This window comes from Fundulus heteroclitus, chromosome 16 (genome assembly GCF_011125445.2).
Source record: "Fundulus heteroclitus isolate FHET01 chromosome 16, MU-UCD_Fhet_4.1, whole genome shotgun sequence".
NCBI classification, from domain to species: domain Eukaryota; kingdom Metazoa; phylum Chordata; class Actinopteri; order Cyprinodontiformes; family Fundulidae; genus Fundulus; species Fundulus heteroclitus.
In genome coordinates this window covers 26,401,563-26,426,231 of record NC_046376.1, presented here as the reverse complement: position 1 = coordinate 26,426,231, position 24,669 = coordinate 26,401,563, and the positions used below count along the sequence as shown (strand labels likewise).

The following is a 24,669-nucleotide window of genomic DNA, read 5'->3' as shown; positions in this document are numbered from 1 at the left end:
TGCACCCTTTAGTATCGTTTATCTAAATATTCTTGCTTCTGTCACTAGTTAGTTTTCTGTTTATGCTAGTAGTTTATTAGTGGTTCTGTTTTGTTACTATTTTCTAGCCTCCCTGTCCTCAATTTACTTAGTTAGATTATTCTCTCATACCTGGTCATTCATCATGTGTCCCTGTTAGAATCTGTTCTCCTCCTACTCCTGCCAGTTCATTACCGTCTCCTTCAGCCTAATTACTTTACTCCTCTCACTTGTGTTAATTAGCTCCACCTCCTGTTTCTTCCATCTCCTCCCCTATATAGTCCACCAATTCAGTCACAGTCTTTGTCAGGTCCTCTGCTATGCTACCCGTCACCATCTTCTCATGTTCCTGGTTCCGGTTTTCCCTGCCTGTTAGCTTTTTTTTTTTTTTTTTTTTCATTATTTGATAAATGTTCTTGACTACAACAGGCAACTTCAGAGCTCTTGTGTGTACCCTGGTCCACAAACCAAAACCCAATTCCTGACAAAAGGAGAAGGAGCGGTCACTCATTCATGGCCATAGACTTAAGCAAATTTTGTTTAAGCAGCAGGACGATAAACCAAATCATACCAGTAAGTCCGCCTCTGAATTACAAGGGGAAAAGGAAGGTTTTGTAACGGCCTAGTAAAAGGTCGGACTTAAAATGCTTTGTTATGACCTTAAACATGCCATTCATGCTAGAAAACCCTCCATTGTGGCTGAAATAAAACAATTCTCAATCTTCTGTAAGGAAGATTGAGGTCAAAATTCCTTCTCAGCAATGCTGGTTGATGGTAGTTAGGGTTTGCGGCCAATTACTTTTCACTTATGTCGCTTTTTGCCCTTAATGAATGAAATCATCACTTGAAAACTATATTTTCTTTTTACTCAGGTTATATTTGCCTGACATTTAAAATTTGTTTAGTTAGTTGAGACAAGTAAAAGTCACAAAAGAGAAAAAAAGTTAGTGATCACAATGTTACTGCATTGTGAATCCACAGTCACGATGAAAACACGCACAACTTTGGACAGTTCTAGGGTTTTAACATGTTAATCTTTTTGTCTTTGGTTCTAAAATGAGTGTGCTGAAAAAATAACCCACCACAGATTCCACCACGTCATTAATATTAAACGTGTTGGAGGGAAAATGGAAGAATGTTGTGAAGGAAACCTCAAAAACCGCCAGTAGGTACAAAATACAATGAATGCTAGAATTTAAAGGGGCTGTGCTTTCTTTTCCCAATCCAGATACTATTTTTATGTCTAAATGTGTCTACTTCTATATTGAAAGAGAAAATTATGTTCGCTGAGACGTAGGAATAACCAAGACAGCTGTTTTGAGCCAACAAGGACAATAAAACAAGCTGCTGTTTTGGTTTGGAGACTTTTTTTAAGAAGTTAATTTTAATGTTTGTGGCTTCAATAAATCACATTAAAACAGTTTAATAAAGTTTAGATTTTTTTTGGTAACCCATGCGCTGATCAATAATTAAGATTTTTGTTTTTGATCAATTAGACCAAATGTGATCAATGTCAAACATAAAGATATGGTAGATGAAATTCATTCAATCAAAAAATGAGCTTCTGGGTGGCTTACCTTGTTCTTTTGCAATTAATATTTAGAGATTCCCCATTTATGAAAATATTTGACAGGCGCTTCCTCAAGGTTTAAGGCTAAAACACTCAGACCAACAGGCTTCTGTGTGCAGCACCTCTGACTTCTGGTCCTTCTCTGAACTCTGCCTCTAATGCTTTATAGGGAGACCATGCTCCCTTCCAGGCAAAATTCACTTCAGTTTGCCCTTAATGGTGCAGCATCGGCGCACACAATAGACCCACAATAGCGCACATACCCTCTGCTTCAGCGAGGACTCAGTATCTCTCTGAACAAATGTGTAATGGTGAGCTGTTTGCAAATCAATCCGCGCGTCAGTGTTCCAGCGATTAGGTAACTAAGAAAACATCTTTCACTTCTTTATGTCTGTGCAGCGGCGGCACACCCGCCCCCTCCTCCCACACGGTCTCCAAGCAAACAATTTCACGTGACTATTGTGCATTAATGGCAGGACTTCACGGGCACACAAACACGCACAAACTATCGCTGTGCTATCGCCACGCAACACTTGTTTCTGCACGTAGAAGGCCAAAAGAGGGGTGCTGGTATAAAAGGCCTGGATTTACGGCGCCCGGTGAGGCATTTGTGTGCCTTATCAGGGCCGCTCACACTCACACTCACACACACACATGCACACTCACTCGTGGGCACACTTATAGCACCACTGATGTCTTGTGTCACAGTTCCTTAATTAGTAGTGCAAGAGGTTTTATTATTATTGAGATAAATATTAGTGGTTACATAACATAATTGCATTTGAGGTCGTTTAAATTTTATTTTAAAATATCTGAATTTTAGATATAAAATTTCGATATTTCATTCTGGACTTTTACCCGTTTACTGCTCCTTTTGACTTACTCTGGCTCATGAAGCTACGATTTTCCCCAGCTCAATTAAATGATAGCCTTAAAACCAAGGGACATCTGTTTATAGGTTGTGTTCTTGAACTATAGCTCTTAATCAGGTAAAATAATTTCTGAATGAATTAAATAAAATAAAAAAATATATAATAAACGGTTGCATTGGCAACACATTGGCAGTGGTGTGAAAAATTATATCCTAATTATTTATTAGGAGCAAAGAGCTATGGAAACCATCCTGCCACACGTGAAAGTCATTTTCTATAACAGGTTGTTATAGACAGTCACTTGCCATCACGCATTTGCAATAACAACCAGCATAATGGCAATAAATGAGTCACTGTGGTGGGATTTGTTTTAAAGCAGCCACATTGTTAAGGTGATACCACTCCATCTCTAAAAGAAATAAAGCTCAGACTTTGACTAGGCCAACCCAAAACACTCACTTTGTGTTTTTTTCTTACCTATTATTACTGCTGGGCTTTAGATCAAAGCCCTGCTGTCCAACCCAAGTGCACTTAAGCTTTAACTGATCTATCACTGGACACGCATTCTCCTTCAGGAATTACTGCTAGAGAGCATAGTTCATAATTCTCATAATAAAAAATACAACCCCACCACCCGCCCATACCCCAGTTAAAGAGAAGCATAAAATACATATTTATTTTGTCATCTCTCTAAAAAAAACTAATAATTTTGATTGTAAATAACCGATTAAACTGCATTAAGTTCATCAGGTTAATTTTGACAGGCAGCTTTTATCCAGTGTCCTTTCCTACTATATTTTCAACACAACAGCAGCAAGTGTCTGTGCAGTGTCTGCTGTAAGCCGTGACTTTAAAGGGACAAAGCAAACACGTTGTTTACACACACAAAAAAATCCTCTGCGTGTCATGAATGCATATAATCTACTAAAACCCCATTAACGCAAAAGCCTACTAGTTAGTATTAGTATAACAAAGGCAAATGCAGTCCCTCTTCAAACCTTTACCTCTGGTTTAATGGATATAAGAATAGGGCACCTGCTCTTCTATTGACTAAAGGCCTGTTCTACCCACGCCGAGTTTAACCTAGTGCATAAAAAGCATTGCTGTGCATATTTTTTTTTAAATCTAGTTAAATCCAGTGACAAAAAGTTTAGCAATTTTTACAAATACCTAAAGAGAAAAAAAACTCCAAACTTAACAAATGTTATGGCAATGAAAATGAATCCCAAAAATAATGTATCCTAAAACAAGTCTTGTAAAATCCAAATCTGCAAACAATTTGACAGAACTTGTTCTGCTACAACACCGTAAAATTACATTTAAGTGTCTGATATATCAGATTTATGCACTTTTCTTTGTCTATTTTCAGTGAGAAGTAACTTGGTTGAGATGAAGCCTCTGACCAGGGTGCTGAATGTAGAAACCGCAGCAACATGTGATGAGCAGAGGGAACCACAAGGGGGCAGATGAGACAAACATTTTGAGGTACTTAGCTTTTGTCAGACCTTTTTAGTATCCTTTAGTATCCTCTAAAAAAACTTTTAGAGGGTGCAAAAGATTTAAAAGTGAGAAAAAGGTCAATTAAGCCTGTTTTCTCTTGTGATGCCCTGGATAACAGAGAATTTGCACAGTCAACCTGCTCTTCTAGTTTTTTCTTGGCAATGTTGGCGTTGTTCATTTATCTAATCTTTCTATGTTTTAATTTAATATTTTCTCATTCTTTGTCATTCCCTTGCTGTGCTAACAAAGCGGGCTTCCAGTTAAAATTCAAAGGAATGAAACATTTCAAGATCTAGAAAATATTATCACCTAATTTGATTTCTTCCTTACGTTTGTGCCACAATTCTTTCTACTTTTAGATGTGCTCTTTCAAAGATTTTACTCTACATCCACCAAGTGATGCTAAATATTGGTTACAGGGAATTTTGAATCGTTGAAACCTCCTACGTGATGCCTGCATTATATTTTCTATTAATGGAAACCAAGAGGAGTCCTTGTTATTCTCATGAAGACAGCTGTGTGTTCCCACAGACACAGTCGTGGCCAAAGAAAGCAAGTTCTGAAACAACGTATGTAGCAGAAAACTAACACTGCACATCCCCCCTAAACACGCCACCTGCACAGTAAAACATGGTGGTGGCAGCATCGTTCTGTGGGAATGATTTTCCTCAGCAGGAACTGGAGCACTGTTCAGAGTTGATAAAAAGGACCTAAAAAAATATATATTCATCTAAAGAACTACGACTACAGGAAAATGACCTTAATACTGCAGCCTGAGATACAGTGGAGTCGGACCAAATCATATTCCTGTTTGAATAAGACCTAAGTCTAACTAACAATCTATCATTTAATTTAAAAAAGAAATGACATACTCTCCACTTATTTTTACTTTATGCAAACGATGGGTGGGTAAAGTTTATAGATACGTACCTCAAAGACCTGCAATCTCAACTGCAGCCAAACGGGGTTCTTAAAGTATTGCTGCAGGCGGCTAACTAGAGCCACACTTTTTGTTTCTAAAAAAAAAAAAAAAAAAATCCTTTTAAAAGTTTACCATTTCCCTCCACTACCCAACTATGCACAACTTTGCATTGTTTAAACAGGTTCAGGGTATACAAGTAGTTTTCCACGGCATTGTTACTGGACCAAGAACCCCCTGGTTTCACTATTTAGGAGTAGAACAGTAGAAAAGTAACAATGGATCTCACCCTGAAGCCCTACAGGTAACAACTAACGCACACAAACAAACAAACAAAAGCATTGTGACTTCAGAACGCGACAAAATGCAAGTTTCTCTTTCTTAAACCCAGCCGTGCTCGCTCCCGCCTGGCCGCGCCATATGGAGCGCCAAGCAGCATCAAGTGTCATGCCTGCTCTGCCCAACACACGCCCAGATAACGCTACCTTTGTCGCTCGTTAGGCTCCAGGATGCTCCATCTCTTCTCTCCGCTTCAGGTTATATCAAAACACCATCGCTCGATCCACAGGGCAGTCTGAAGAGACATCCTGAGGACATCTTTCAGTCCATGCTTCCCCCGTCCTGTGATGAATCCTCCCACTCAGTGCCCCTCTCCTGGACCGAAGACCTGCTGGTTAATATTTAAAAGGCACCATTGTGTTTGTGTGCGCACGCGAGTCACCGGGAGCCCATATTCTTTGAGAGAAAAGCGGCGAGCCTGCCGTGGAGCACCAACAGCAGGGCTCCAGGCACGGTGGCAGTGGGGAGGAGGAGGTGTGTGTGTGTGTGTGTGTGGGGGGGGGGGGGGGGGGGGGGTCAAAGGAGACCAAGCATCAGGTTCTGCACGATGAACACCTAACTGGATCTTGAACAACCTGATGCAAGAAACGAAAACAGGTGCCGGCCCTCCAGGCGATGCGTTTGAATGTAGCTCCACTTAATACAGGAAGTATTAGAGAGGAAAAAAAAGCAAACACTGAGACTTTTTAAAATGTTTTATAGAGTTTATTTCCATCGTTTTTCTCTCTTAATCACTGTATCGTACATGTGGTGTCCAGAAACGGCCCACGACAGCCTTCTCCGTCTTCTTCTGTCCACTCTTAGACTTCATATACAAAATAAGATTGGGTGGTTTCTCGTCTTTGCTGTATAACTATTATACGGGTCACCTTCCGTCCAATCGGAAGCGGTTTACTTCTTAACGACCTGGATGACGTCCTCATGCTCCATGATGTGCGTTAGGCCCACCCTCTGAGGGCTGTACTTGGTACTGGTTCCCTGAAACGACGAGACAGAGTGGACCCGCTGAGTGAAAGGTGAGGAGTTACGCGACAGCAAAGAGGAGTTCAATTATTGAAAAACTTGCCAGGGACATTGTTCTTTACACGTGTTTGATTAAATAGAGGAACAGAGGAGGGGGGGGGAGGTGTACGGGGAAAGAGAATTTGCTCCTTAGATCTTTTTTGTCACACCAAAACATTTCGGATCATCTAACGCCTTTAATTTGCGGCAAAGATAACCCCGAGCAGATAGCGAAACGTATTTGATGCCATGTGATGAATTCATTAATAAAGGGAAAAGGTAATTCAAGCCAACTTGGCCCTGGGTGAAAAAGTAATTGCCCCCAAACCTATTAACTGGTTTTGCCAACCTTGGCGGTGACGGGTGACGAGCCGACATCACCGTGGAGGAACCTCGGCCCACCCTGGAGGGTTTCTGACCATGAACGGCGTGTTTTAAGGTCATGCCACGGCATCTCCATACGACTTAAGTCTGAGCATCGAACAAGCTTGAGTTTAAGGTCACGGCAGGATTTTCTGCAACACAGCAGAATTGGCGCTGCCATCGCCTACAGCGAGCGGTCCAGGTCCTGAAGCAGCGGAGCCGCGACAGATCACCGCTATGCCACGTTTGACAGGCAAGTAAAGTCTGCAGCGCCATAAATGTTGTTCTTGGTTCTTTAGTGGACTCCTGGATGGCCTTGGATGTACTCTTGGAGTAATTTTGCTATGCTGGCTTCTGGGAAGATTCACATCTGCTTTTTGAGATCTTTCAACCTACATCATGGTGCAAAAAGGTTCTAATAAAGTGATTTATTGATTCTAGGGCTCATTAATCTTAGCCTCGTGAGACCATCCTGATCTCGCGAGCTTTCAAGGTTTCACTCGCAGATCAGTCTGGCTACTCTCCGTTAAAGAAAATTTGGAGCCGTTCACCAAACGAACGTCCAATCAGCGTTGGCTTTGAGGCGGGTTGAGGTGTGACGAAACGAGAAGCGCGACAGTTCAGTCTAAAGAACATGGCGGCTTCAGCCGATGAAACTAGCGTTAGCGCGGCTATCGAGCAAGTTTTATCGGAATTACAGAGTATTTCTTTGCTGAGCTAACGAGCCTTTACCTGCAGCAGCAAGAGTAGCTTGGCTTGTGGTTGTGTTTTCTGATTGGTTCATTTGGCCCGTCTATCACCAACATAGGCCAATCAGCTAACCAGTATTTTCGCCCCTTCCCAAAATTACTTCAACGGAAGGTTTCCAGATGGATATGCGGAGCAAATCTATCTGGCGGAGTCAGGTAACATTAATCTATCCTGGGAGGGAAAATATAAAACTCAGCTTCTGGAGTTATTTCAAAAAATACCAAGAAGGGCTGCTTTGTCGGGACTTTTTTACATTAGCCCAATGGGCCCCAGTTTCATTTTTTTATTTATACCCCAGGGAAACAAAGTAATGAATTAAGACGTGGGAACTTTTTTTTTATACTTAATAAATGCACACAAATCAGAACCTGATGCCCCATAACTAAAACAGTGACTTATGGTTAGCGGCGAAGAGGTTTGTGAAAGCTTAGTCTTACTCACCCACACCAAGGCATATTTGAACTGGCTGGCTAAGGTTCTGTGGATACTGTGACACTGCAGGTAAAAAAAATAAAATAGAAAAATACAACCTTAAATCATTTGGATAAAGGTTTGCTCACTGCTTATTGTATTTCTGCAAACATTTCAACTTGCATCAAATATATACACCAAACGGCTGCGCAAATCTACTGACCACATGCTCTACCGACGCTCCTCTTCTCATGATGATGGCGTCGTTAAAGTCCGGCCGTTCTAACGGGGAGGCGAAAAAACGAGACGGTTAACTTAGAGACCTGCTGTATATTCAATGTTTAAGGCTTCTGAATCAATACGAATACCTCCTCTTTTCTTTGTATAAATGCAAATAAGCGCCAAGTACTCCCACAACGTCTCCAGGAGATAATCCAAATTCAGCTTCATTCCACAGCTGGGACAAAAGGACAGAGATGCGAGGCTTTTTTTTGTTAACTTGCAGATTCATCAACATATACGGATGGCTGGAAGAGTGCTGCTATGTGTGCACCCAGGCATCTGACCTGATGACAACGCTGTGAGGTCGGTGTGCCAGACGGTCCACCTCCTCGATGGAGATCTGATCCACCTTGTTGTACACCTGACGGCACAATAGAACATCAGAAAACTCTGCTCCACGCTAGACAACCAAGTTAAGAGATTTCCCAAACCGGATGCTCTCTAATTTAAAGCGAAGAGGAGCTGACGTACGTAAAGGCACGGCATGTAAACTCGGTTTCCAACAATGACGTCGATGAACTCGTCTGGAGTGCAGTCCTCCCTGAAGAGCACTTCTGCATTAAAGATTTCTAAAACAGCAAGTTAAAGGCTTAAACCGCTAGAGAGACTAAGTCAAACAAATGACAATGAGTCCAGAAGTAAGAATGGCATGGTGAGACAGAAATCAAATGACGGGTTTCTGTGTACGGTCTCTGCTTTTGGCTGGCTCACTGAAGGATACTGTACTCGTGGAGAATGAGCTGAACGAGCTTCTCCGAGCACTGGGTCAGAGGAACGGTCGAGTTGTACGAGAGGCCGCCGCCTTTTTTAGGCTGCAAGGAAACAGAGGGAAAAGGAAAAAAAATTATTTCTTTCTGGCTATACTTACAAAACTAACCACACAGCCATTGTTCCTACAGGTTTGTCAACTTTCCAGGGTTCTCAGTCCTTTAAAATCACAGTGAAATATACTAAGATCACCATGAATTAATGGTTATTACGGTCGATCTGGTCTAATATGGCTACAGCAGGCCGGCTTTAAATGTGAACCTGGGAAGAAAAACAAAGTGCAAGGGTGGTACGAAGGAAGGGAACATAGAAGGAAGGGAGGTAGGACACGAAGGAAGTGAGGTGGGACACGAAGAAGGAAAAATGGGAGGCATGATGCAGCGGAGAAAGAAAGTGAGGTAGGGCACAAGGAAAGGAAGTTGGATGCCAGGAAGGAAGAAAGCGAGGTAGGACACAAGAAAGGGAGGTAGGACGCAAGGAATGAAGAAAGTGAGTAAGAATATGAGGAAAGGAAAGGAAGGAACTGCAGCAGTTTTCCAATTTCAGATTATATCATTAAAATAAAAGACACTTTTATTTGTGATTTCTTAAATATATTTACTTTCCAGGGGGTACCAGTACCAGTGAAGGGCACAACACACATATTTTGCTGAACTACTCAACATTGGTTAGACCCAAGGGTGTAACGATGCACAAAAATCCTGGTTCGGATCAAGTTCGGGGTTTTAATTTCACGTTTTGGTACATTAAGCTTCAGTCAAGAAAAATCTATGAAAATGTCTAGATTTTTTTCCTCTTTGGTCACCAGGAGACAAAGGAAAGAAACAAGACTTTGCTCATCTTTGACAATAAAACACATTTAAATCAATTTAGAGTTTTGATGTTTTTGACAACCTCCTGGCCGTACCTGAAGGCAGCGTGTGCAGCGTTTGGGAAAAGTCCTTCGTCTTTTACCTCATACGACGTATGGCGTTTGAGAAGAATGGAAGCGGCAGGCAGCGATTTGAACATCAGCTAATTTCTCTCCTGTACCAGTGAGCTTTACATTCAGCTTTAAGCTATTTCAGGTGGGTAATACAGTCAAGTTCATAGCGAGCTGTTGAAAAATTCACTGTATCTGTGTGAGAAGTTCCCAAATAGAGTTCAGTGATGACCAGATAGCATCATTAGAAAATTATGCTATCGTCTAAAGTTTGTTAATCCTCTTTGACCATCCAAATCACTAAAAATGTTTTACAGAGCTGCGCTTGTCAGTTCAATAACCAGAATGAATCATTTTGCTATTAGATCCAAAACAGTACATCAACATGTCTTCTTCATTTTAAAATGTAAATAACTAAAGGTAAGGCGATACCTTGAAATAAATATTTGGCTTATTCCTGTTAAGTCTGATGCCCACTGACTCCAACTCTTTTTCTAGGAGTTCTCTGAAAAACAAAAGCAGAAATTACGGCCGGAGCCATTGCTGCCAGTCCTCCGCGGTTTAACGCCTTTTTAAGCGATCACAAACCTCTGCACGTCTCCTTTTGTGGCGTCCAGCATCATGATGACCACATCTGCTGTCCTGGCAACCGCGATGACTTGTCGGCCCCGACCCTTTCCTGTGACGAAGTTAGCCATCAGTGTAACAACTCTCAGATAAAATAATTAGACGCCCAAAAATCTGAAACTTCTTTTTGACTAGCCCACAAATCTAGTATGGTTGAGCTTCCTAACTAAAGATATATGCTTAACTTGAATGTTTTTTTTGATTAATTGCGAACATTATGAAGGTATTACAGCCTTACAATCTCCGTTGATGGCCACGGGAACAAAGTTTTGAGCTAAAGCGTACCTTGGGCGGCGCCCTCAATGATTCCTGGCAGATCAAGCAGCTGGATGTTGGCCCCTTTGTACTAAAGAACAACAAATAACAGCACAAGACAAAACGTTTAGAGTTTTTACAAAACCCACAGCCTAAAAGGTTGAGTCGTGAGAAAATAACAATGTTTAGCCGAGGGTACCTCGATAACACCTGGTATGCAGGTGAGGGTTGTGAACTCGTAGGACGCAGCTTCGCTTTCTGTTGAGGTCATCAAGCTGAGGAAGGTGGACTGCAGGGGAAAAAAAAGCAACTTAAACCACTGTCCTATAGCGACACTGTATTTTAGCATTAGCATTTAGCATTAGCAACATTTTAGGAATTTTCAGACAGAAAAAAGCTACATAAATAAGTCTACGTTCACACTGCATCCTGAAGTGACACAATTCCGATTTTTTTGCCCATATGCGACCTGTATCTGATCTTTTCATGACAGTCTGAACAACACATCGGATTTTTTCAAATGCGACCCAGGTCGCTTGGATATGTGGATATCCGATACGTATCTGATCTTTTCAAATGCGACCTGTGTCTGTACGGCCAGGTCGCATTTATCCAACTTGTACGTCACCGATACTCGACAAACGTCACTAACAGTGGACCTGGCTATGCCAAAGAGGTTGACTATTGTGCGGTAAACACCTGTTACAAGTCAATACAGCCCCACAGCAACGTGTTTACTGGCTGCTATGGCCGCCAAAGATGTGTGTTTTTACGTGAGAGCGCTAAAGAGATCCATTCAGACGCACATAAAGGTTGCCTTTGTCATTCGAAAATTATGAATGAAGTCCGTATCAGTAAAGCCGCTCACATCGCTAAAATTTGGCTATCTTCTTTTTCGATCTTCTTAAAAAGATTGCGTTGGTAATGTGCTGGCTCCGGTTGGAGAATAACGTAAAGAACGCAAGATACGCTGCAGCATTACGATCCAAGTTTACTTCCGCAAACAATGAGCACGCTTGCTACGTATGACGTCATCGCGTCCTCTACTGCGCATGCGGGACACTTAAGGTGTATGAATGCAGTTCACACAGGAGATCACATACAAGTCGCATATATTTGGAAATGTGAACGGACACGCAAAAAAAAAAAATCTGATTTCACAAAAAAATCGGAATTGAGCATTAAGACCTGCAGTGTGAACGTAGCCTTTGTCTTCGGGTGCATCCATCATCCCTTCATGGACGTAGCTTCACAATACCCAAAACGATGAGGACACGACAACCGTGATGCTTTGATGAAAATCCTGTTTCAGGAAGCTTTCCGGAGACAATTCACTGTTGCAACAAAAAAGGGAACGCAACTCCTAATTCAGGTTATATCCACCTACCTTACCAACAGAGGGGAACCCAATGAGCGCAACACGAGCGTCTCCTGATTTCATGACATCGAAGCCCTCGCCTTTGGCCCCCGCTGATTTGGAGGGCTCTAGGAGCTGAGCTCTGTACTTGGCTAGCTTGGCCTTTAGCAAGCCCAGGTGGTACTCTGTGGCTGCAGGGACGAAAGAAAGAAATTAAGCTAAACACAAAGCTAAGTCTTCGTCTGGTGGGATGACATTATTGATCTGGGTCTGATTAAGCGGCGCTGCTTTTAAATGCCACGTACCGAACGAAAAAAAAAAAGCATTAGGCCCTTTCAGTTGTTTAGCTCTATAGTTTGAATTATTTAAGACTGAAAATGTTTGCTATGTTTCGCAGTATACTTAAAATGTACCTCTGAAATCCCCAAGGGGTGTAACGATAACAGTATAATAAAAGGTTATTAAATAGTAAGTTAGTGAGTTTAGCAACTACTTGCATTGTGGGTAGTTACTGCCAGTAAAGCATTACATCTTAAAAAGGTAACTGTGTAAATTCTGGTTCTCCCCAGTTGTGCTCATTAGACTCCAGAGTGATTTGTCTGAGATAAGCAAACTGAACAGAGGAGTTGCTGGGATGTAAAGAGTCCTTATTAGTTTGAACCGTTTGTGACAAAAGATGGGCTAACTAGGAGGAGCCTATTTTATGTGCCATTTGCTGACATTAGGCTAGAAGCTCTACTGCTGTCTTGAAAGTGATTTCATTGTTAGGGAATCTCTAAAAAACTAAAATTCATCAGCAAACTTAACGATAGGGCCTGAGATGCTGCTGACTTTGCAGTCGACGTTGCAGACATCAAACCAAAGGGGGCTCAAAACACGTACTTGTGGAGCTCCAGAGTTCAAGATACCAAATTTGCAATTAAACTTGCTAAATAGGTCAGGTCAGGTCTGCCCCAAGTAAATCTGGGACTCGTTTGCTCATCTTTTTCTTGATCCCCTGACTTTTGAGCTTGGTGACATTTAAAGGAGACTGTGGTGTCATTGGGAACACATCTGAATATCTCAAGTGTCAATGTTTCTGAATAGGACGGGTCTAAAAAAAAAAAAACATCACTAAGTTCCATATAAAAAATACACCAGCAGTTTAATAAATTTGCAGTCAGAACTTACCGGTGAATCAGATCTAACGTATAAGTGAGGCTTTTGCTTCATAACTTTTGCAAATGTTTAGTCAAAGGCTACATCAAGAAGTACACAACAAGAGTACTGCTGAAGAGTGCCGTCTCCAAGTATATTAACCGAAAATTTAGGGGAGGGAAAAAGTGTTGTAGAAAGAGGTTCCCAAGCCAGAGAGATAGCCGTGACTTTGTTTTTTGTTTTGTTTTCTTAAATCAGCCTGATTTAATTTGGGTTTTTAATTTGCCGTGAGCCATAATCACTGAAATTAGGATTAGTAAGCACTTCAATATTTTTACTACAGTCGCAGGAGGCATAAGGACTGAATTTTAATCACGTTGTTCACTTTTGTAAAACAGATCAAACTTAAGAACTTCATTTTAGACACTGCATTTTTTTTTTTTTTTTTTTATGATTTACATTTTCACTAACATGCTATTTCTTAGCCAGATCAAAAAAAAGCAATGCATACACTTATTTTGCAGGAACCAAACGAGATTCAACAGATTAACTAACATTAACAGCTGAGACATAACACTTTTATATTAACACCAACATAAAACATTGATCCCTAGCAGACATTTGAGGGGAGGTCCATACAGTGCTACGGTACTCTTGCAGCCTCCGGACCTCAGCGGGTCAGAGCCCCACAGCTGCTGCTGCCTCCGGGTTCGCCTGTCGGGTAGCTAGCAGCCCTGCTCCCCTCACCGCCCTCTCTTACCTTTGTTTTTCTGTGTCCGAGAAATTTCCTTCTCTATTTCCGAAATTTTCTCCAAAATACCCATCGTTGCAATCCAGGCGTCGTGCAGCCAATCTGTCCGGGAAGAGGGAAAACAATTTTAAAAGAAATACCAGAGAAACGTGTCAGCTTTGTTAGCCCGCCGAGGCTAACTGTAAACCTGGGGCGGCTGACAGCTGAGGAGCAGCCAGAATAAACCACTCGCTAAAGGGCGAAGAAAGTTGACACGCATCCGACTAAAACACGCGCTGTCAGTAATTTATAAAGTTAAATCAAAAGGAGAAAATTACTTTGACAGAGGGCACACTCAGCTGCATGCACACAGTGCTGACCGGTGGGGGTGAGGAGAAAAGTTATTGCGCTTCTATACTAAGGTTTATGGCCACGACGTCCAACATTATGATGGTGTGTTTAGGTACAACTCATACACAGTAATGTGTTTTACACCTGTTTTAATGTTAAGATAATTCTAAATCAACTGTTATTATTATTATTATTATTATTATTATTATTATTATTATTGTTGTATTTCAGAGACAGAGTGCTGCATTGCAGATGCTCTAAGGAGTGCTTCTGCATGCTAATGGTTGCAGGGTTCTGAATTGATCATATATCGTGTACAGTCTCTCAAATGGGCCGCCTTAGCTACTTTGAAATGTTTCTGTACTATCATGAATATTGCATATATTCTCATATTATTCTGTAAATAGGCAGGTGTCTTTTTCCCCACTGTTTTTCCACTGTTTAACTTGAATATTCCGTGTGTGTGTGTGTGTGTGTGTGTGTGTTTTTGTTTTTTTTACAAAGTATGCCATATAATCAGCTATTTATTTAACTTTTATTTTTTAGCGTTTCTGCTAAAGCTCATCCCCTGTTGCTTTAGAACTAACTTCAGATTAGATTAGCTTGTTTTGTTTGTTTTCATTACTATAAACTGTGTGTAAATGTATGTGTCTTTGCCACTGTCATGCCTGACTTTCCCCACTTTGGGAATATAAAGGAATCACTTATCTTATTGATGAGTTACAATCTCTGGCCTCAGTACTTTGAACATAAACACCACAGAGGTCAAATGTTAAAAAATGGGTTGGAAACATAGTTTTTTTTTTAAGTCAGGCACATTTTCTGTTTGAAATCACATTTTTTAAAGAAATTATTGTGTTCAACATAAGAAGAAAATCCTTGATCACGTAAAATTTGTAGTCTTATTTAGAGTCACTATTGGAGTCAATATTAAGGCATGTAGACAAAAAGTCACTGGGTCAGTGATACATAGTAAGGGGGAAAAAATAGTAAAAGTAAAAAAAAAAAAATTATAGGAATGTTGACAAAAATTGCAGCTGTGCAAAAAAATGTGACCTTATTCCCAATTTTGCTTTATTAGGGGGCTGCAAATTAAGAGTCTTTTGAAATGTTATTATAAATTATTGATTGTATTATTATTGTGTTATAGATAATTTCATGCAAGCAACTATACACCAGTAAAAACTGCTTGGGAAAGGTCAAAGATCAGGTTTATAGTGTTGAAGGAGACTGTAGTGCGTTGAAGATTTAAACACAGTTCGGTTATTTGGAGCCCTTTCTACTTTCCAAGTTCACTTGGATGCACCATTAGCGCGGCCGTAAAAGACTGTGTAGAAGCGCAGCTGACGGGGCTAATCGCATTTCCTCGCGAGAACTCGTCCTGACTCAACACCCGGAAACAGTTCCGTTCCTATAAAAAGTCCGTGAGGAACAAGGGAACTCGCCATCACGAAACTTGAACCCCTCATACGTCACTATTTAGTTCTTTTACTCTCCAGTTTAACGCCAGCGATGCTCGCACGGTACATAGGGGACTAGAAACCGGCGATGTTTCCCCTCGTAACTATCTTATTTCCCCCTAGCAGTCATTCTGGTTATTTATCGGCCCCGCAGGTCAGCCAGAGGTCTTAACTAACGCTGACATGGCTGAGCGGCCAGCAGCCGGAGGACCGTCCTCCGCCAGCCCACCGGGGTTTGAAGGCTTTCCCTTCCCGGTAGCCAGCGTACCTCAACAGGACAGCTCCGAGAAAGGTGGGGGGACCAAAAAGAAACCGTGCAGAGCCTGTACGGACTTTAAGTCCTGGATGAAGCTGCAGAAGCAGCAGACCACAGCAGCAGCGACACAGGTGAGTCACAGGGTGTAGGTGAGGTGGGAGGGATTGGTCTCTGGGGTAGGGGTCACCAACCTTTTTGACACTGAGAGCTTCTTCATCGGTACTGTGTCATACGAAGGACTACCTGTACTGACCTATGAACTACAAGAGCTTAAGCTCACCTTAACTTTATGTAGTGATGGCGAGATGAAGCCTCATGAGGCATTGAACCACTTTAGCCAACTGGTTCGAGAAAGGGTTAATTTCTTGGAGCTTCATGTGCACACGAAACCACCTACTGGCCAGGTGTGTAATCACAGCCAGCTGTATCTTAACACGTGTGATGCATTTTTATTTTATTTTTTTTTGTCTATTATGTCTCTTGGGAATGACTTCACAAAAGGTGTAGGACGAAACCATTTGTCTACATAAATTATGTATACACATATGTGTATAATAAAATATTGTTTGAATGTACTCCCTGTGTGTAATTATTCCCAAAATAGTAGTGTCATGTGATATGGCATGGTGTGTTATAATCAGACCTCTCAATTTTGATCAAGAGTTAAGAGTGAGATTATGATAATTTTGGGGGCGGGGTTATGGTCAACAATTTCCCCTCAGCAGCAACACTGAAGCACACAGAGGTTCACGCTGCGTCTTTACGCACGATCCAGCTGCTCAGCTGATGTCTCCCTCCTTTCAGCTCAATGCACTTCTAGACTGTTACAGTTTATAACATTCTCATCACCTTTCACAGCGGCAGGTTTCTCAGTCAGTCGCCGCGCTGATCAGACAAATCTCTATTGCTCTCGTCAGTGCGGCGGTGAGGTGGGCGGATTTTACCCCCGTTGGTGCGCTGCGTGCAAGGGATAAACAGTGGGGAAAATGCATAACTAAATACTGTAAAGGGCTTCTATAAAGGGAACAGGGGTACTAACAGATCTGAGATGAAGCCCCTGATGTTACAAGTTCTTTAAAATGACCCTTAAAAGTGCGCACCTGAATTAAAGCGCGAGGCAGCACGCCCACCGAAGCGCAACTAATTGTATGTTGTTAAAAACAAAACAGCATGAAACACAGCTACTAACTCTCCTATTGACTTTAACTGGCACACGTTGCTACCAATGTGAGGACATTAAACGTAGTGATTCACGTTTTGAATGGTGAACGGTGATAAAAGCACCTGTTCCGAGGGAAAGGAGGGGGGGCGGGAGACGAGCAAGCGCTGAGGCACATAAATACGGTGCATGTAGTTAAAAAATCATCGTCATCGTTTTTGGCTCCTCCCCTAAATGAAGCAAGCCTCGATAGACGCTTTACGGAAACGCCCCCTCCATTTCTCGACACACGCCTCGAAGCCTCGGCACATCACGTAACATCACTACCTTTATGTAATATGAATATGTTTTTAATGCCTTTTGTCAGTTTTAAGTTTATGTAAATACAAGTGTGATTATAAGGAAGAGCAACTGAATAAAACAGCATTTTAAATGTAGCTCACTGGAGGGTTGTGCTGTTTATTTGAATAGGTTTGAGGGCACCACATGTGGTCCTGGTGCCCCCTGCACTAGAGACCGACTGGTGCATCAGTATGGCGCTACATTCCCTGCTGAAGAACAGCATGATACTGCCTCTTCCCCCACTACCAGTTAAATCTCTTAACCAGGTGACATATATGGGTTTCCCTGTGCTCTCTCTCTCTGCAGGAGAGGCATGGTCCAGAGAGCGAGCAGTCGGACCCTCAGTGTCCACTGGACAGAGAGGAGTTGGGACGTAGCACTTGGTCGTTTCTGCACACGATGGCTGCCTATTATCCCGATCGTCCATCTTCCGCCCAGCAACAGGACATGGGACAGTTGATCAACCTGTTCTCCAAGTTCTACCCGTGTGAAGAGTGCGCAGAAGATCTCAGGGGCAGGTGAGACCACACAGCGCCGCCGTGCAGGACCGAGAGGATTTCCTTACTCATCGTGGACATAGTCACCACATAAATTTGGGGCTTTTAAAGATGCTTGTTTTTGTTTTTTTTCTGGGTGGAATGATTGTGCGACAAACGACTTCAATGAAGCGTGAAAAAAAGAACTGGGTGCACAGGGTTAAATTTGTGTATTTTCTTATATCAAGTCTAAATTGTATGTGCATACACCTTCACTAACATTTGAAAGAAATGTTTAGCCATCGACACGGTCATGGCAAAGCTCTGTCAGGATATTTGACTCTCCTCTTGCCATGAATGGGTTGGTTTGAGTTTCCTCTCTTTTTAAGCATAGTCCATACATTGTCAATAGGATTCCAGTTGGTTTCCAGAAGCTGAATTTATGTTTGCCTTACCGATTCTAAAACCAGTTATGATGTGTGGTTGGGATTCAATTCAATTTTATTTATATAGCGCCAATTCATGAAACATGTCATCTCGAGGCACTTTACAAAGTCAATTCAATCAGATTATACAGATTGGTCAAAATATTTCCTATATAAGGAAACCAGTTGATTGCATCAAAGTCCCGACAACCAGCATTCACTCCTGAAGAAGCGTAGAGCCACAGGGAGAGTCATCTGCATTGTACATGGTTTTGCAGCAATCCCTCATACTGAGCAAGCATGAAGCGACAGTGGGAAGAAAAATTCCCCATTAACGGGAAGGAAAACCTCCGGCAGAACCGGGCTCAGTATGAACGGTCACCTGCCTCGACCGACTGGGGTTACAGAGGACAGAGACACAACAAGAGAGACAAAAAAGCACAGAAGCACACATTGATCTAGTAATCTGTTCTACGTTAGATGGTAGGAGCGGGTGATCTATTTTATGTTCACTGAATACTACACCCGACTGTGTCCTACTACTTTCCAACCACCTGACCCACATTGTCACGGTTTAAGATCAAAGAAAGGACGGTTGGTCTGGTGCTTCAACAACCACCCAGACTCAATGACTAAGAAAAACTAAAACACCCTGGGATATCATTGTCACTTTCTGCAGAGAAGTGGGTCTTACATCAGCGCGGCGCGAGAAGACGCAGACCAAGAAATGAACGCCTGCTCCAAAACCAGTGTTTTCATACTTGATTGAAGGTGTTGTTTCCTGCTGTTTTCGGTCATATGAGACAAAGCAGGACTCTGTGACAGGAGCTATGTATGCAGGTGTCACGCTTAGGCATTGAAACCTAGGAAGACTGTACCTGCTCTTAAGCGTGGCAAGGCAAATTTATTTGTTTATTTAGCACATTTCAGTACAGAGACAATGCAAAGTGCTTTACATGATTAAAATACAGGGGGAAAAAAACAGTGAAAAGCAAGTAGGAATAAAATGTAGAAACAAAATAGAACATGGAAAAAAGTTGAACTAATAATGTTTCAGTACAAACGTTTAACTAGAACAGTCAAAGACAATCCTAAACAAACATGTTTTTAATTTTGATTTAAAGGAACTCAGGCTTTCAGCACTTTTACATTTTTCTGGATGTTTGTTCCAGATAAGTGGAGCATAGGAACTAAATGCTGCTTCTCCATGTTTGGTTCTGGTTCTAGGGTAAGCAGAGCAGGCTGGAGCCAGAAGATCTGAGCGGTCTGGAGGGTTTATACACTGATAACAAGTCTGTGATGTATTTAGGTGCAGCATGGCGGTGGCAGCATCATGCTGCGGGACAGTTCCTCTGCTAGTGGCGCACATGCTTTAAAGAAAACGAAATAAGATGGAGGATTACGCCCAAATTCCTCAGCGTCTCAAATCAACAAATCTCAACCACATTTTCTTTCAGTTACCGGTTAAATAAAGGCCACTAGCGCCACGACACCTTTAAAAAAGTGACGTTTTTCTTCATCTTTCTGAGAGACATTCACCCAAATATTAAGTGGAGTTCCAAGGATGCAGTAGGGCCCGCATGTGTGATTCTGATTCACTGAAAGGTAGAGAAAATCCAACACAAGTTCAACTAGTGCACCCACTTCTAGTTAAAAATAAAAATCACTACAGTGGTTTTTCGTATGATCTTTCCACCCTCAACAAAGAACAGTTCGTATTTCTATTTAAAATCCCCTAAATTAACATGACGACAACGCGAGCGTGTGTAATTCTAAAGAAATCCCACTTCCTCCCCGCAGACTGAGGACCAATCACCCGGACACCAGCAGCCGCCACGCTCTCTCCCAGTGGCTCTGCCGCCTTCATAACGAAGTCAACGTGCGGCTGGGGAAGCCCGAGTTCAACTGCTCGCTTGTGGACGAGAGGTGGAGGGACGGCTGGAAGGACGGCTCCTGTGACTGAGGCAACCTGGGCGAGGGAAGGCCCCTACTGACAAACCTCATTTATTATGGATGTTAATATGAATAAGAATGAATGATATGTTTGAAAAATGTGGTGTTTGGTGAGTCGTTTTTGTGACAAAGTGTAATTATAAAATAAACTCTGTAATGCATATTTCTGTCTGTTTTCTAACAAATATACATATTGCTTCTTAGTGAACGTGCTGATTAAAGCCTTGCTTCAAAGGCCTCTTATAGTATTGCTGTGGTACCGATTTGTTCTTAATACCAACTTTATGAATATTTTATTTGAAGGATGGCTTGGATTCTTTTAGGTTGGTCACCTGGAAATGTTATGGGCAGTCAGTATCTTACCTGCAGGTGATAACCCCTTTAAAGACGTGCTTGGATGTATAGCAAAGGTTAATGGGACTATTTAGTGTAAATAGCCATCTAATGTGCAAGTGATGGCCGTATAACTAATGTTAAAAGGAAACTGCCCTTGTAATATATGTATTTTTTTTTTTTTTAAAGAGGACATGCACCTAATTTGGTCTTGGACCAAATTATTAGTCATTAGTCATCATTAGTCTCCCCGTAGCCTCCAAACTTGTCTATATCCTCTGGTTGCGTCCACAAAGGTGGACGTGCACATCAGTGCCCCCTAGCGACTGGGAAAAATAATACATCCACACTTCTGGACCTTTTCAGCAGATGTTTGGCATCTCCACAAAGCGTTTCATGAAAAATCAGGCTATTCAAAATGCTAATAATTTACTATACAAGTCATTAGGATTTTTAAAATAAAATATTTACCTGTTAAGTAGCAAAATGATTCCTCCACCCTCTAATAGACAACTACACATTTTACTATCGAGTTGTGTTTAAGCCATACTGCAATAACAAAATGTGTTAGTCATTGGGTAAAGACGTGTGCTATGTCTGTTTTTCTTTCTAAATGAGCTGCAGCCTGCTTGGCAAAAAGGAAAACTAATTAGTGGAAATCTTTAAACAGAAGCAGAATTCACATGGTGAAAGACAAGACTGTTGACAATGAAAGACAGACTTGATTAGAAAGAGGTTTTAAGTTATTCTGTTTTGGGTTTGTTTGTTTTTTGTTTGTTTTTTTTGTTTGTTTTTTTTTTTGTTTGGTTTGGTTGTCTTATTTTTTATTGTTTTATTTCAATGACTCAAAAGCAGGATTTCCGTTTTGTTTTTCTAACAATAGTTAGAAATGTTGTAAGCAACAATGCCGGTCTACTACTCGGACATTCATTTTATTTTCTGAAAATTTCATTTAAATTCATCTTGAATTTGGTATTTGGACGATTTTTCATTTTGAAACTGTATGGCCTGGTTCAAATGTTCCTAAAAGATGGACTTTTTGCCCATTCCTCTGGACCGAACTGCTATAACTGGATCACATCACCTTTCAGATCTGTCCACACATTTCCTATGGGACTGAGATCAGGGCTTTAAAACATTATTTGTTTTCTTTAAGCCACATTGTAGCTAATTTGACGCCATGATTACAGTCAGCGTCTATTTGGAAGATATAGTTTTTCAAGAATGCCCAGCTTTAAGTTCCTGGCCAATCGTTTGGTATGTTCCCTTGATATCTCCCCATGATGATCCTTATTTTTTAAAGAGCACAAGTCCCGTTTTCTCCCATTTTGCAAATAGAAACAATTTTGGTAAATGAGCTAAAACAAGCAAAGTGTAGTCTGATTTATTTAAAAAAAAAACGACCCTTTGATCTTTTTCCTGCACTGCTTGTACTAAATATCTATGTTCAGCTGTAGAGACGTCTCTAAGTTCCCCCAACGATGCGCACTGAGCGTCTGGCCTCTCTCTCTCTCTCTTCTTTGGGTCCTGCGCGCTCCCAGCGGCGCAGGCACGCGCGCAGGACCCGTCCCTTCAGCAGCGCGCAGCAGCGCATCCATCCATCCATCCATCCATCCTGCCGCGGAGCGAAGCGGAGCCGGGGATCGTGGGGCCGCGCAGAGCGCACACACACACTGAGCGAGAGGGAAGAGAGAGAGAGAGAGAGAACGAGATAGAGAGCGACAGAAGATGGACGGAGTGGGATCGTTCGGAGCGGGCCGAACCGGGACCGCTGTGGACCCGATCACGTTCGCCAAGCAGCCGCAGACCATCCTGAGAGTGCTCTCCTGGGTGAGAGATGTCAATGTGTCGCTACTGCATATTTCTCTCCGCCTTATGCGGCCGTTTGTGTGGATCCCGTGACGCGCCCCCACGCTGTAAATGTGGACAGTGGAAATGGAAAAAAAAAAACTGATTAGCAGGGTGTGTGGATAGAGACGCGGACGCCAAGGTGAATTGTGGTGTGTGTTAAACAAACGCGGTGCAGGGTGTTACCGGGGCCTGTTGTTTGGCTGACACCACTGCTTCCACTACAGATGTTTTACCCGGGTACAAACTGACCTATTGTTTCCCAGCGCTATCGTTCTCAGGTTTCACCTGACCGGGCGCCGCTTTAGAAACACAGCACACGACACACAGCGGATCGGATCAGACCAGAAACACCTCCTGGCTAATTATCCAGCAAATCTGCCAATTTATTCTCTCGCCAGATGTTATTTCCGCGCACTGGTCTCATTGCTCGCTGAGCAGCCTTCATATATGTATTATGGGCGATGTAATTTCCAGCTGATGATTTTACTGATTTACCCTTACACGGTTGTCGTTCGTCATCTCACCTGTGATTGGTCCGTTACCATCATTACGCACGCGGGGGCCACGGAGACGCGTCGTGGTCTGACGTTCCGCGGAGAAGCTCCGTGCAGGGTTTTCTGAAGCGCGCCGATGATGTGCGCGCACTATACGTCTCATCGTTAGCACATCTTCTGGTTGTACTATTTAGTGTAGTCGTCTGGCTTTGGTGTGCGTGCGTTCCCCTTGCAGATGGATCGTAACACTTCCACACAGCGACATAAACAGCACCACAAAACATATTAAAGCTGCCAAAATGGATATAGAGTGAGTCCAGGGCCAGCACAAGGAGGACTGGGGACCTGGGCAGAATTTAATTGGAGGGGTCCACTTTTAAATAGCCTATTGTCATTGACAACCAAAAATCTTTTTTTTTTTTTTTTTTTTTTTTTTTTTGTATTGTGTGTTTATTTCAGCTTGTTTCTTAGTTAACTAGTGAGCCAACAATATCATTGTGAAATGAAAAAAAAAATTGTGGTTTCCTGGTGGTTATGAGCTGCCATTATCCTGCCTGCCATAGATAACCGTTTGCTTTTTTATGTAAACTTATTCGATGTGCTGCAGCCAATCAATGGCATCTTTCGACTGAGTCGGGTTTTGTTGCTTTTTGAGCTCTGGTAGCCCTCTTCATGTTGTCAGAAAGGTTCTGTTTGATTGATTCCTGGAAGTTTTGAGGCCGATTTTCAGGATGTGACCAGAATGTGACACAGAATTAAGCAAGTGGTTAATCGCAATAAAAAGTAACAAGAGGAGCGATTATACTTTTACACATGCAGGGCCATGTTGGCTTGAGTGGCTTTTTTATTCCTCTAGAAATTAAGTCCCAATTTTAAAACATTTTGTATTTGCTTATTATTCTTTGATATTACAATTGCCTTAATGATCTGAAACATTCAAGTGTGACAAAAAAAAAAAGAAGAAGAAATGTTTAAAGTTTTTTTATGGTAAAGATTTCCATTTTCATAGCACTATAATAAACTGTTTTTGAAAATGGAGTTGATATTTAAGGACAGAGAGGAGAGCTCTTTTTAGGTAGCCATTTGAAAACATGTAGCAAAATTTGAGAGAATGTCTCTTTTACACTTGAACGATGCAGCCCTCTGATGCTGAAAGCCGTTTCATCCCACTGATTCACCCAACAGCTCCCGACCGTCTCTCTGCTCAGATTATGTCCACTCATGTGATTAGGTTAGAATGTGGGCCTGACATTATCCCATTGTGTGTCCTTTCTTCATCATATGACCTGGACCCCCTCGAGTATGAGTGCATTTTTCTCCCTCTTGGCGTATCACATGGTCTTATTATGCCGAATAGAGTTAGTCAGCTGATTTTAGGTTCTGAACAAAGCAAAAAAAAAAAAAAAAACCAAACAGGAACAGGTCAAACAAATTAGGTGCTTCTGGTAAGAGACTGAACACACTGCGAGTTGAACAGGAAAAAAAAAAAAATGGCATTAGCCAAAGCAAACGACGGTACACTTGTGTTGTGGTGTTTGGTATTCAGGGGTGTTTAATTCTTCAGAGGAAGTGAAGCATCTACATCTTCAGTCAGTCAGAGGAAAAGGGCCCAGCAGAAATCAGGTTAATGCCTTGGGTCTGGGTATACTCAACGAGGAGCTTTTTAGACCATTGGGGCTTTCAATAAGCCTGTAATAATGTTTTAGTTAAAAAAAAAAAGATGAAAAATGAGAATTTAATTACGATA

The 24,669-nt window shown here is 41.9% G+C and overlaps 4 protein-coding genes across 4 annotated transcripts in view; 2 read left to right on the top strand and 2 right to left on the bottom strand.

The window, feature by feature from the left end:
- Positions 1-5,597, bottom strand: part of LOC118566332 (unconventional myosin-XV-like) — a 41,847-nt gene extending 36,250 nt beyond the window's left edge. Inside the window, exon 1 of the mRNA XM_036148051.1 lies at positions 5,365-5,597. The gene's annotated coding sequence lies outside the window, so the exon portion shown is untranslated. The remainder of the gene's footprint in view (positions 1-5,364) is intronic.
- A 304-nt stretch (positions 5,598-5,901) lies between these two features.
- On the bottom strand, positions 5,902-14,257 carry drg2 (developmentally regulated GTP binding protein 2). Its single transcript, XM_036148296.1, has 14 exons — positions 14,161-14,257; positions 13,853-13,945; positions 11,986-12,146; positions 10,798-10,887; positions 10,629-10,689; positions 10,305-10,395; positions 10,149-10,221; positions 8,748-8,838; positions 8,498-8,595; positions 8,311-8,387; positions 8,113-8,201; positions 7,968-8,026; positions 7,775-7,828; positions 5,902-6,196 (listed from the first exon to the last, which is right to left on the bottom strand). The coding sequence occupies exons 2-14, from the start codon at positions 13,914-13,916 to the stop codon at positions 6,110-6,112; spliced, it is 1,095 nt and encodes a 364-aa protein (XP_036004189.1). The 5' UTR covers positions 13,917-13,945; positions 14,161-14,257; the 3' UTR covers positions 5,902-6,109.
- Positions 14,258-15,585: 1,328 nt separating this feature from the next.
- On the top strand, positions 15,586-20,407 carry gfer (growth factor, augmenter of liver regeneration (ERV1 homolog, S. cerevisiae)). Its single transcript, XM_012873125.2, has 3 exons — positions 15,586-16,020; positions 17,697-17,908; positions 20,092-20,407. The coding sequence occupies exons 1-3, from the start codon at positions 15,817-15,819 to the stop codon at positions 20,252-20,254; spliced, it is 579 nt and encodes a 192-aa protein (XP_012728579.2). The 5' UTR covers positions 15,586-15,816; the 3' UTR covers positions 20,255-20,407.
- Positions 20,408-22,131: 1,724 nt separating this feature from the next.
- syngr3a (synaptogyrin 3a) overlaps positions 22,132-24,669 on the top strand; it is a 21,796-nt gene continuing 19,258 nt past the window's right edge. Inside the window, exon 1 of the mRNA XM_012873079.3 lies at positions 22,132-22,407. Coding sequence (XP_012728533.1) covers positions 22,306-22,407 — 102 coding nt within the window. The 5' untranslated portion in view covers positions 22,132-22,305. The remainder of the gene's footprint in view (positions 22,408-24,669) is intronic.

Bases quoted from the DNA above. Each gene is read 5' to 3' on its own strand.
- gfer (XM_012873125.2), top strand. From the start codon at position 15,817: ATGGCTGAGCGGCCAGCAGCCGGAGGACCGTCCTCCGCCAGCCCACCG. The intron at 16,021-17,696 runs GTGAGTCACAGG...CTCTCTCTGCAG, and splicing joins CCACAGCAGCAGCGACACAG to GAGAGGCATGGTCCAGAGAG. The intron at 17,909-20,091 runs GTGAGACCACAC...TCCTCCCCGCAG, and splicing joins GCAGAAGATCTCAGGGGCAG to ACTGAGGACCAATCACCCGG.
- drg2 (XM_036148296.1), bottom strand. From the start codon at position 13,916: ATGGGTATTTTGGAGAAAATTTCGGAAATAGAGAAGGAAATTTCTCGG. The intron at 10,222-10,304 runs GTTTGTGATCGC...TTTGTTTTTCAG, and splicing joins ACAAAAGGAGACGTGCAGAG to AGAACTCCTAGAAAAAGAGT. The intron at 8,839-10,148 runs GTATCGCCTTAC...GTTTCCTTGCAG, and splicing joins AGCCAAATATTTATTTCAAG to CCTAAAAAAGGCGGCGGCCT.